The 12,961-nt window shown below is 45.7% G+C and overlaps 1 protein-coding gene across 1 annotated transcript in view; it reads left to right on the forward strand.

Moving 5' to 3' along the window:
• Nucleotides 1-397: 397 nt before the first annotated feature.
• LOC4813589 (uncharacterized) overlaps nucleotides 398-12,961 on the forward strand; it is a 53,276-nt gene continuing 40,712 nt past the window's right edge. The window contains exon 1 of the mRNA XM_033381456.1: nucleotides 398-458. Within this exon, the coding sequence (XP_033237347.1) occupies nucleotides 413-458 (46 nt within the window). The 5' untranslated portion in view covers nucleotides 398-412. The remainder of the gene's footprint in view (nucleotides 459-12,961) is intronic.

Consider the following 12,961-nt stretch of genomic DNA (forward strand, 5'->3'; position numbering starts at 1 on the left):
GATAGACCTTGCAAATTGCATTTTTTTTTTCTTCTATCTTTTAAGTTTTTAAGCGCCTCGAAACGCAGCTTAGTGGCGGTGGAATTTCTTAACTAATTTTTGGTATTTTTGTAAACTAATTTAAGGCAAATATTTTGGTTCCATTCTGGTTCGGAGCCTGCTCAAACATCCGCGTATATTTTCATTTGCCATAATTCTATTTATTTTCATATGCTGATGGCCACCCAGCCCATTCCCGATTTGGCCCTGCTCCATTATCGTGTGGGCGAACATCCATTAATTTGTGCAAATACAGTTGGCGCAGCATACGGCGCGGCGTACTCACGTAACCGCAATCGAAACGGGCAAAAATAATAATAAAAAGAAGAGACAGAGACGGCAAATAAACATCGAAAGAGAGGGCTAGCAGCATATGGCCGTCTCAGTCGCGCTGGGGCTGAGGCTGGCGCCGCTGAAAGGTAAACAATTTTAATTTATTTACCCAATAATAAACCTATCAAATGGGTTGTTCTCTTACCCCCAGACCAGACCAGGCCAGACCCTGCCCCGCCCCGCCCCGCCCTTTGTCGGGGCCTAAATGAGCGTTGAGTGGTGTACGAGTGTATGCGTGTGTGTGTGTGTGTGTGTGTGTATTTTTTAATATGAACATGTCTGCGGTCCTCAAACGTGATTGTATCTGAGTTTATTAATCTCCATGTGAATTACTACGTGCAGGCAGCGGATATCTATTTTCAATTTTATTTATGCATTTCCTTATTTATTTCAAGCAATAAGCTTAAATTTATTACTACTGGGCCTAAAAAGAACATAACAAATTATTTACTTAAATCTGAAAATAAAATATTTACATTATTATTTTTGGAGGAACTTTTGTGGTTATCATCTGGCGGCCAAGTGTCGGGTATAAATGTAGAGCTGCGGCCGTAGCAGCAACTCACCACGTTCCCTCTCGTTTGTTTTATATTAGTTAAAGTGTTAAAGTTTTTATTATAAATTTAAAGATTTTTTTATTGCATTTATTTATTAATATATATATATTTTTTAGAGTTTTCGGAAAAATTCTTCAGTTGTATTATACATTTGAGTTGTGCTCCTTATTTTCGTATGTACGTTCTCCAGGGTAATGCTTGGCTTGGATGCAGATCAAGGGGGAGTCCGCACTGTACTGTAGGCCAATCCAATGCCAAATGACAATCACAATCATCCGCTTAATCAACACTCCCCCTCCACCGAACGGCTGCTGCTGGGGAAATCCCGGCGATTAATCAGTTTACGGTTTAAAAAGCTTCATCAGTGCAGTGCACACGGCTCGGCTCGCGTTGCTTTTGAGCTATGAAACGCCTTTTAATTGAATTAAGCTCGGCTTTTGTGCCATCCCCATACCCATACCCATACCCAGCCAGCAATTCCCTTATAAAGCAGAGCAGAGCAGAGGTTGGCAATAGGCAATTACTCGGTGCCAGTAATCGAATTGGGGGGTGCAGATAAATCCGTTTGAAACAATAAATTTTTCACTGGCAGCGAGGGTTGCGAAAGTGGAGAGCCCTCGAGGTTTGTCCACCACCACCAACCTCTGACTGTGCCATGAGAGGGAAAGCCAGGGGAAAAGCTGACGGGAAAATGCAAAATGCAAATCGAGCGTGTCTTGGCGGGACATTAAACTTAGTCGCGGCTTAGGGGAGGGCTTAGGCATAAGACCCAACTTTCACTTAACCGCAGACTGCGCCCGCGCCAGCGCCAGCGCCAGTACCCGCCGCCACCGCGCCCCAACCTTGGCCATATTAATGCCTAATTAAATGCAAGTCTCTCCATCCGCCCCGTCTCTGAAGAGGGTGGAAACTGTTGGGGAATTCATTTGCATTTTATAGCAGATCTGGACACTCTGCTCTGACAATGACAAGCGGATGTATTTCATCCCAAAAGTGCAGGATTCGCTCTCGCTCCTGCTCATGCTCCTGCTCCTGCTCCTGCTCCTTTTCCTTTATTTCTTGTAAATATTTCATGGCTGCTGGAAAACAATTCGTGAGTCCTTGTCCTGGCCACGGACCTGCACCAGGACCAGGACCTGCACCAGGACGAGGACGAGGACCTGGGCCAGGTCTCTCAGCTGTTGCGTTTGCTGAATAAATTATCAGCTGTCATTAAGGCTCTCCTGCGCAGCTTCTTTCGCCTTCATTTGTCACTCGACTGCGTTTGACAATTAAAAATTGTCCAACTCGATGAGGATTCCCCCAGCAAGAGTGCGAATATATTCGTACTCGCGAATGCCTTTAATTCTTCTTTAACTTTTAAAGTAAATTAATATTCATTGCATAATAGACACGTCTACTGAATAGATAACTCTTCCATGTCCTCGGCACATCGGTGTGGATCGGATCGGTATCCTTTTGACTCCAAAGAATGTCCAAAGGTTCTTCGGATTTTTCTGTTTGCGGTTCCTTTCTTTTGTTATTATTATTTTTTTTTTTTGGTGATAATTAATTCGAACATTTTGTGCCTGGTTATGTAGGTTTGCTGTTTTGCCCCTCACCCCTCGTCGGACACACAAAAATGTTTTTCGCATGGCCCAGCACTGCCATGCACTGCACAGCATGTGGTCGAAACTGAACCATCAACACTTTGGCCTGCCGTTTGAATATGAAAGCGTTAGCGTTGGCGGGGCAGCAGCCCATTCCCAGTGTCATTCCCAGTACCAGTAGCAGAGACAGAGCCAGGACCAAATCGAGCCGAATCTAACCAAACTGGAACCCAACTAAACCAACCCGACCGGACTCTGAACCGGACTGAAGTGAACCGCATTTTGCATTTGCAGTTTACTCGGTTAACCGCTTTTATAGCGGATTTAACAGCTCCAGACCCAGCTCCAGCACCATTCGTAGCCCAGGCTGCAGCTGAGGCACAGTGGCATGAAATGCCAGACGAAGGATTAAAATTTCTCACAGATATATAACACATATAGGGACAATAATTATGGGGAAGGAAGGAATACTTTATTCATTTTACAGTTCCCAGGACTTCCACTGTGCCATGGCTTTGGCTTTGGGAATGGAAAATGGAAATGGAAACTAGTTCAAATGCCCAAAACATGCCAAAATGTTTGAATCCAACAATCAGACGCACAGGGAGAGAATCGGAGAAGAAGGAGAGACTATTGCTGCTCTCTCTTTCTCTCTCTCTCTCTTTTATGGTGTGTGGTTGCATGCATTTGCCATTTCGTCATCATTCTATGCCCCCTCCTCAGAGAGTACGCTCCATTTATGTGTGGGTGCAGTGGTGCCACACCCACTCATATGTCAATGGGGCATGCATTTCAGCCAACAGTTTTTTGCTGTTGTTGTTTTTATGCCTCACGAAATCCGACTCGACTGACATTGTGCGAATGTTTGACCCCCGGGGGTTAAGCTCCGGTTTTCACCAGGACAGGATTTGGGTACTGGGGTACTGGGGGGTACTGGGGGGTAGTGGTAGGTGGTGGTAGGGTGGTGCTAACTCGTCTTCTGCCAGCGAACAAAAATTCCATTGTTGTGGCCAATGAGCTCAGGGGCTTGGCTATTATAGTTTCAAGTGCAAATTTTGACACTTGAGTTGTTGGTAGGGAAATTTTCGTGCCAACAATGGCTGGAATGGAGCTCAAGCAGGAGTCGCCGGAATACGAATAAATGTTGTAGTAACCCGGATTAATGTTCCCCCAGCTTTAACTGCTCCGTCTGTTAATTTTCGGATTTTTAAGGATTTAATTTTTGAGCAAACGCTCGGCACGAGTCAAAGCGATAAAATGTGGCATTTGATAGAAAAAACAGCACACTGAAGACAAAGATAAGGAACGGGGGTGGGAAGGATGGGAAAGGAAAGGAAAGGGCTGGCAAATAGAATATAGAATTGCATGAGGAGGACACAACACAAAGGCAAACAAAATTATGTTTAAGGTTATATGCTATGCATAAGTAAATAAGGCAGACAGACGGACAGAAGGACAGACAGAAGAGCAGGCAAGCGGAAACGGAAGCTCAAGTAGCAAAAAGAAAGTGTCTAACATGCTGTGTCTGTATGTGTGTGTGTGTGTTTGTGTGTGTGACTTATGCAAGGATCGCCCCCCTAAAGGCACTTCCGACAATTGGCAAAACAAAACACACACACACACACAAATACATATAGCTAGACACACACACACACATAGCCCTAAAGAGGAGCGGGGGAGGTTAAAGAGACATGGCCCAACCGCAGGCAACTCTCATGACTCGTCCTGGTGCTCGGTTCGCGTCCTGGTCCTTGCACACGCGCCGAGCGAGATAAAACATTTGTATGCGCTGATAAGAACGCATCCACTTACTTTTGGTCGCACATGACCTGAATTTCTGCCCTCTTCAGAGTGAGAGAGGGCCAGCGAGAGAGATCGGAGAGTGTGGGAGAGTTGGAACAGGAACAGGAGCTGGTGCTGGAGCTGGAACACAGCAAAAAACTTGAACTTGCACACGGACCAAAAGGCAAATGAAGAAATTTAAATTTGATACCATCCAAGGCAATCAGACGTTGAGAATGATGCCCTGGCTGGAAGATACCCTCTAGGAGCACGAGTACGAACGGGCAATGATGGAAACGACAAACGACTGAGAAATGCATTCCTACCAGGAACCCCAAACAAAATATAGTTTCATTCAAATGAATTTCTGTTTTTTAAATGCAAAAATAATTAGTGTTTTTAATTTTTAAAAATTTAGAAAGAAAAAACTATTTTTTTTTTTTCAATTAGCAATTTTTGCAATTTTTCTTTTTTGCAATAAATTTATTTGTAACTTTTATTTTGAATTTGTATAATAAAAAATTTATCCCTCTTTAAAGAATGGTGCAGCTGTATATTTTGCATACCGTTTCGCCTTTGATTTTTTAAACTCAAAACTGCGATTTTCATCTCTGATTTGAACACATTCCTGCGAAGTGTTTCCTTTGCAGGACATACCTCAAGTCGGTACTCCTTTTACACTCACACAGGATGTTGTAGGCTGGTATTAACATGCGGCTCCATAGACCACGCAGCATCAGCATCTCCATCTCTTTCCCCCCCGCACAGTACGTAGAGTACATGCTCGCACCCTCACTATCTGTCTGGGTGGGGGGAGGGGGGTGTGTAGTCTGGGGGTAGTAAAATTCCCTTATTTTGTTCGCTTTTTCTAAAGTTACAGTTCAGTTACATGAAATTTTGAACGGAAATACGAAAATGAAAGATTCGTATCTGGCAAAAGTTGGAAGCGAGATTGATGTGTGCACGGGCGGGGGGACTGGGGCTGGGGCTGAGGCTGGTGCTGGTCCTCGTACTTTTGAAAAAACCAAAAAGAAAAAGTATTGAACAGCCCGCAGCACACAAGAGTGGTTCGCACTCGCTCTCGTTCTCGGGCTGGTGGTCTCCACTTCCTCGCTGAGTTCGCTTCCTCTATACGAAAATAGGATTTAGTTGCAAATTTTGCAGCTCCATGGAGCCAGAGTAGGAGCCACAGTATGATGTGTGTGTGTGTGTGTGTGTGCCTTCGGCTGGGCTCGTTTTGTTTGTTTGTCACTTTCGTGGTTAGTGACTGTCCATATAATGTGACAGAGGAGCAGCGATAAAGATGGAAAGATACCCGTAGAATATGGAAAGAGTTACGAAGTAAGTGGCTGTAGTAAGTGGCTCAATTTGGCACTGCATCAGCTGACTCGGCGACTTTTTGTGCCGGGGCTGTCATAAATGTGAGAGCTCTTCCACTCACTGAATATTTTCATACATCAAAGTCACAAATTATTCACGACTAATCATTCAATCTAAGCCAGAGCCTCCAGACCAAAGGAATCCCATTCCTCAGCCCATTCAAACATTAAGCGGCTTGTGCTCCTGCTTGCCCCCTTTGCCCCCTTTGCCCCATTTGCCGTGGCGAATCGATCGGTAATTAGTGCTGTCAGCAGTGCTGCAAAAACCTAGCAAATTATTCAATGTGGGAAAGTTGGGAAAATGTCAGCTGGGCCAAAAGTAAAATTAATATTTCAGGGCGTGCCAAATACTCGGAGTAAGCCTACAGGACAACAGGACTACAGCACTACGCCACTACAGGACTACAGAAGAGCGGGTGGTGTGGGGGGGTATCGTTTAACACTTCATTAAAAGCCATTCCGACAACTTGTAGACAATTAGAGACAAGTGACTGGGGTGGAGGGGACTCCCTGGTAGAGGGTAGCACTTAACACATTTCCAATGTTCATTGACCGGCAAATGAAATAAAAATTGCAAACATCTTTAACTCGGCCAGCGAATGCTTCATTTAACAGCAACAACAAGGAGCAGAGGCACGAGGAAGAGCCGTTAGAGCAGCCAAAGGACTCTAGGACTCTCTCCACACCGAGGGGCAATAGACAAAGTTCCCAGGCCACAAATTACACTTTGGTTTGGCGTAAAAATTGCAGCTGTTTCTGCCAGTCGAATACGGGCAAAACCGGCAAAATTATTGAATGTCCTTATGTCCTATCGGAGGCGTTCTAAGTTCCGCGAATGTCACATTCCAAGCCACACTTTTGCAGCGAAGGAAACCAAGAGAAATTCCGAAATCTTCCATGGGAAATCGTCAGTGAGAATCGACCGGAGGAGGCTCGTCCAGCCTTCTGCTTATTTTCTCCAAAGAGTCTCTCCGTCTGGTGCTGGTTCTGGTTCTGGTCCAGGTCCTGGTCCTGGTCCGGGTCCTGGTCTTGTGTGTATGGATGGCTGTGTATTTTTTATGATGCTTGAAAATAAATAAACACTCAATACCGAATGCCAAAGAGCAGACAGGGCAAACTTTCAGTCACAGACACTCCGAAGGAAGGACTGCAGCGGCAGCGGTAGCAGCGGCAGCAGCAGAAGGACGAGCAGACAAAGAGACAGCCAGCACATCGCTGGCGCACATTCAATAAATCTTCAACTGTGAATAGTCACTTGAGACGGGAAATTGGAGAGGGAGAACCACAGCAGCAGCACCAGACTTGAACGCCTTTCATTTTCATTTTCAGCTGCTCTTTCTGCTCTCACCCTACTCCTATATATATATATATATATATATAATGGCAATAATCATGAGCTGTTGGATAATAATAATGATGATGGTGCTCTGGCTCTTGCTCTTGTCTGGCAACAGAGCGTGTTCCTGCGATGGGAGATGTGTGTGAAAAAGCGCAGCCTGCACGTATGAACAGAACCCCTAAAGCCTCTAATAGCCTCATATTTTGCACTCCAATACATAACTCACTGGGAGACGGAAGTGGAGAAAAACGGGAATGGGGGATGCGTGACGACAGGCCAAGACCAAGACCAAGACCAAGGCCAAGTCCTTAGAACAAAAGAGGCTAAAAATCAAGAAAGAACCAATCATTATACGAAGATGTGATATCCTTTTCCAACAGCTCAAAAATATTAAAGGAAAAGGTGAAGGTGAAGTAAATTAAGCTAGTGTCTGTGGGGTAGACCTGTGGGTAGCCCATCAACTCAACCGTAAGTTATGGAAATCAACAAACGAGAGTATTCACAGCGGAGACGCCTCAGCCTCGAAGCATGCAACGTGCGCTGTTCAAAAAAACAACATCGAATGCGGAGGCAAGTCAGAGCATAAATCAAATGGCAGAGAGGCCAATCGCAGGACTCGACTTTAGCAAATATTCAATCTGTAATGGCGTTTACACGACTAGGAACAGGATATGTAATATCCTTTTGGGGTTTTTAAAACCAGAAGCAACTCGGATCCTTCTCGAGTCCAATCCAGTCCAGTAGGCTGCCTCAGGGTGAGGAATAGTGGGGAATTGGGGGAATAGGGCGAACGGCTGATTGGGATGCAACTTATTTTCAAATAAATATGGCAAAGCCTTTTCCAACATAGTAGTCGCCATAAATCTCAACAATTTCCGCTGTCTGTGTGCGGAGCAGCCCCTAGTTGGCCAGGCCATGGATTTGCCATTGGGATTTATGCACATGGGAATGGGATTGAGAATGGGAAGGAGAATGGGAGTGTCTGGCCGAGGGATCCTAACTCTTTTTGTTTTATTTACTGGATGCAGGAAGAGGTGGTGCCACTTTTCCCTTTTTTTTTTAGTTTATGGAAAGTGCTTGTTAATGGATTCTTTTGGTTCGGTAGTATCTGCCAAAGGGAAGTTGATAAATTGGCTTGGGGTCCCCAGATCAAATACGAAATACAAATGAAAATCATTCCTTGCCCAGAACATCCACAAATCAGTTAGTTTTACTATGCACTTAGTAGCTCCTTAATTGGACACACTTCAGACTTCCGTTTCAGCTTGAAAAGCCCCCCCTTCGCCAATCATAATTTCTAGATCTTAAGGAGCTATGAGGCGCATAGCACACAAGCCCACATGGGAACTTTCACTTGGCCAACAACCGAAAGGAGGCCGAGCCAGGAACCTCCGCTGGCAATTTTAAAATTAAACAGAACGACGGGAACGAAAGAGCCCGAGTGTAAGAGGCAAGAGGGAAAGAGGGCAAGGGGGCAAGGAGGCAAGAGAGGGTGCAGCAAAACACTTTAACTAAAATTAGAAAAACGCAAACGAGCCAGAATGCAGGCAACGTCCAAGATTTGCCACACCCCCTTCAAGCCATAATCAGCACTTGCAACAAACACAAGTAGCAGCGGCAGCGGCAGCGGCAGTAGGGGCTACTGAAGGGGCAATATGCAATATGCAACTGCAACATCAACAGCGGCAACGGCAACGGCAACACGGCACTATAATGAAGCTATCAACCGTAAGATGGCGCTTAGGCACGCAATCATACTTTGGAAACCTTAGAGACCCGCTGGCTATGCGAGGAGTGGGGCATCCTTCGCGGAGAACCACCTCATGTGTGCCTCGAATGGAGTGTTCCAGGAAACAATCGCACATTCGTTTCGTCTTAGAGTGGCGAAAAGAAACACAACCATATTTCAATTGAATATTCAGCTTAATTTTATTAAAAAGTATTCTTACAAAAATTGTGCAAATTATAATTAATTTAAATGTGATATACACATATTTTAAATATGAATCTCAAAGTGTAAAAGAAAGCACTTTCTTTTTTCAATATCCACTCTCGGAGCAAATCTATTCGTGATGCAAATATTATAATTGGAGGGCTATTTTTCTTCTCCTTTCACTGGACAGCAGAATCTCGGCCATAAGCTGGCGAAATCTTCTTCCAGAACAGTTGCTTGGATAAACTAGCCTGCACCGCTGCCTTGAGTTTTCGTAATTTTCGCTATGCGGCATACACACGGTGGGTACAGGCACCAGCACCAGCGCTAGCGCCAGCACCAGCACCACCACCAAGAAGCGCGAGAGCACGCGGCGTATGCTTAATATTTCCGCCGCATCCTATGCGCATATTCATTTTTGACGAAGCTTTGACGGCGTCCGTACGTTGACCGCTGGGGAATCGTCGTCAGGGGGGCGAGAGAGGGGGGGTTGGGGCTCCTGCATTAGCGTTTAATAGTAGACGACGCTGTCCCGTCCCGGGAGTGTCCTGCAGCTGCTGCCTTGGCTGCCATCTTGCCTGCTGCACGGATACCCCGTGGTTGTGACCTAAATTTCACAGTTTATGAAAAATATATGTGTGTGCAATATGAAACGTTTCCCCCCCAGCTGCATGCATAAAGCGCAAGCTAAAAAATATATGTATTTTATATAGTATAAAGCAGGGAACAGAGTTTCATATTTATATTTATTTACATAGGAAAAGCACACACCCCCCCACCCACACACAGACAGCAGGGCTGGGGGAGGGGAGAGGAGTAGAGGGGAAGTGACTCTCGGAAAGTTTATGAGGCTTGGTCCGTCCGCTTCTCATTTTTTTCTTTTTTTAGTCAAACGCCAAATGGCGACAGTAATGGCGGCGTCAAAAGCGGAAATGCCCCTGAGCTGTGGTGGCAGGCAACATCAAAGGACACTGAAAGCTCATATATTGCGTAGCGGAGGAGGTGGTGCTGTGGGTAGTGAGAGACGGTCTGAGGCAGAGGCAGAGGTATAACAAAGCGCATAGTGAGAGTAGTTAAAATAGCCCTTGACTAATGAGGGAGATACAGGACCCACCAGAAAGCTAAATACTAAGGAATTCTTTAAAAAAGACTACTGGCAGCCAGGTATATCCTCCTCAGATTTTAATATACGTCAACTTGTACTCGTAAGTTTTCCAATAAGCCATATGGTAATGTCAAATGTTTCTTGTGATCCTACATTGCGTATACTCCAACCGACCTCTGACTGGAGCAGGTGTGATTGAAGCCTGTGTGACATCTGAGGAAGAGTGAAATAAATAATACGAGTAAACATTTGCATTGCTTTGCAGAGCTCAGCACATCCTCTCCCCCTGTTGACTTTGCACTCTTCAGAGTGCGGTCAAGCATTTTGTAATAATATTTATGCTGATTTCGATTTCGACTCCGATTCTTATTCTGTTGAGTAAGCATACGAGTATATGTGTATTCCAGGGGGAGATTCAATTGCCATCGAGGGGGAGCAGAGAGCAGAGAGCAGCGAGACGAGCTACCCTCCAGCCGCCATCAAATGCAAAGTTTTCGGGGTAGTTCAAGTAGAATTTATGAAACAATTTTCAAGTGGGTGAAGGGTAGCAATGTGGCAGTGTAGCACGGTAGCAGGGGAGCAGCTTATCATAAGCAATAAACGCTAATGGATGAGCTTAATGTCGGTCAAGAGGGAGGGGCCGGGGGGCAACCTCAAATCTCTCCCCCAGAGTGGTTCTGGTCCTGGTTCGGGTTCTGGTTCTGGTTCTAGCTACCCTTTCCAAGTACACTTGAAGTTTCACCCTCAGCAAAGGTGACAAAAGATATCGCAATTTTATGAGTAATCCTCTGACACTCCTGACAAGGACATGCACTGATTACAGTGCCCTGCCGGGCACTCCCCTTTCTCACTGGGCAAGTGGTAATAAAATTTTCACTTCCAGATAGATTTTAGCATTGTCCCCGCTTACAGCAGATAATACGAGTGTGTATGTCCCTCGGCATGTTGGTGTTGCTGTTGGTGTTGGCGTTGGTGCTGGTGTGTATGTTTGTGGGGCTATCCTGGCTGTATATCCTTTCCATTGTTCCCCTGTCTGTGTGTCTGCGAACTCGGATGTTGTTTGTGAGTCATATTAAAAAGTAACGAGCAAAATATTACGAAGCCAGACAACAGGCATTTCCGGCAGGAGAACACCCGGCAGGAGAGAGACGAGACGAGACGCGTCCTCGCCTCCGTCCAATATTGGATTCACACGATGCAATGTTTTGTGAAGGATACTGCCAGGCACAGCTTAACTCTTGTTCATTGCCCGTTGCTGTTTGACTGCCAGCCAGCCAGCCAGCCAGCCAGCCAGCCAGCCAACCAGCCAGCCAGCCAGCCCCAGTTTCTCCCAGTTTGAGGTCCAGGTCCAGGTCCAGCCACAGACCCCTCATATTCGTATTATATTGTATTCCGGAGCCAGACAAGTCTGCATTGCTGCATGTACTCGTAACATGTACCATGTACCAAGTCCTGCCTCGGATCGCCCAGAGGTTATCTCATTGTCTGCCCAGGGGGCGCAGGGAGAACCATGGACAGCCCGGGTCCTGGCATTATTAATAACCATAACTCAAATCTATTGCCGCTTTACTGCTCATTGATTCTGTTTATGGCCATGATTTCGTCAGTTCTTTTTGTTTGCCCCCCCCTTTCCCCTCCTTGGCGGCATGGCGTTTTGAAAAGTTTTGATTTGACCCTAAAGAATGGTTCTGAGGGGTTGCCTTGTGGGCAGGGTGGATATGGGGAATACTCGCATGGAGCTGTGATAGCTTTGTCGAGTCCTCAACGATGTGCAGACTCTTCACTCTTCATCTGTGAGACATTGGGGAGCTGCTTGAATATTGAACATGAGAAATACTGTAAGATGCCAAGGGAAACGTTATTATCTGTAGAATAGAACTCAGTTTATAATTGCCTAAAATTTATACAAGAAATTATACATAGCGGACTGTTTTTTACGTTATTTTGATCCATCCGATCCCAAGTAAAAATTCTAGGAATTTTGAAGTAAGAACCAACTTGGGAACCCAACTGTTTCCTTACCAGAGCCACGAGAATCCCCTCAAACAGCCAAGGGCTTCTTCCTCCATCGCCTTTGGCCAAGTCTTCTTTTGGCTTATCATCCAAAGCTTACACTGCTGATATGCCAGAACCGCTACTGCCACTGCCACTGCCACTGCCACTGCCAACTGGCCCTCTGCGCCAAGTTTTAATTGTGCTCATATCTCAAGAACTCTTCTGGATCGCTTCGCTGCTTCGCTGCTTGGGCCAAAGTTTGCATTTTGGCCATTTGTGTGTGGGGCGCAAACTTTTTTGGGGCTCACACACACAGACACACACACACACACACATTCAAATTGCTCAACAATCCATGTTGCCATTTTACAACACTTGAAATTTCTATTGGACATTCGGCTGTCGCTTTTTTTTCTTCAGCTGTTTTTCGGCTTAGAGCCCGCTCTCTTGATGTTGACTTTTACTTTGGCAGTGAAGTGGAGAGCGCTGCAGAGAGGCTGGGTGTATAATTTCAATGCTCACTGTCGTAAATAGCATAAGCGCTGTTAGAGAGAGAGAGAGAGGGAGAGAGAGAGAGAGCGAGAAAGAGGAAGAGAAAACGATGAGTATTTTCTTAATTTTCTTGCACTTCCTGCAGCCCGGCAAAAGTTTTCGCAGCTCCTTCCAGCTAGAATCATCATCAGCAGCAGCAGCAGAAGCTTTTCCGTTTGTCAGAGTAAGCCGTATCAGAAGTGAGTGAGTGAGGTAGAGGGGAGAGTGGAGAGGAGAGAGGGGAGGGACTGAGGGACAGCACCAACATTAAAGTATTATGCAAGCGTATTAATGCACTCAACGGACACCGAAGACACGACAGCGCCGGACGGACAGGGCTAGGAGCAGAACGGAGCAGAACGGTGCAGAACGGAACGGA

The sequence above is a fragment of the Drosophila pseudoobscura genome, chromosome X, assembly GCF_009870125.1.
Source record: "Drosophila pseudoobscura strain MV-25-SWS-2005 chromosome X, UCI_Dpse_MV25, whole genome shotgun sequence".
NCBI classification, from domain to species: Eukaryota; Metazoa; Arthropoda; class Insecta; order Diptera; family Drosophilidae; genus Drosophila; species Drosophila pseudoobscura.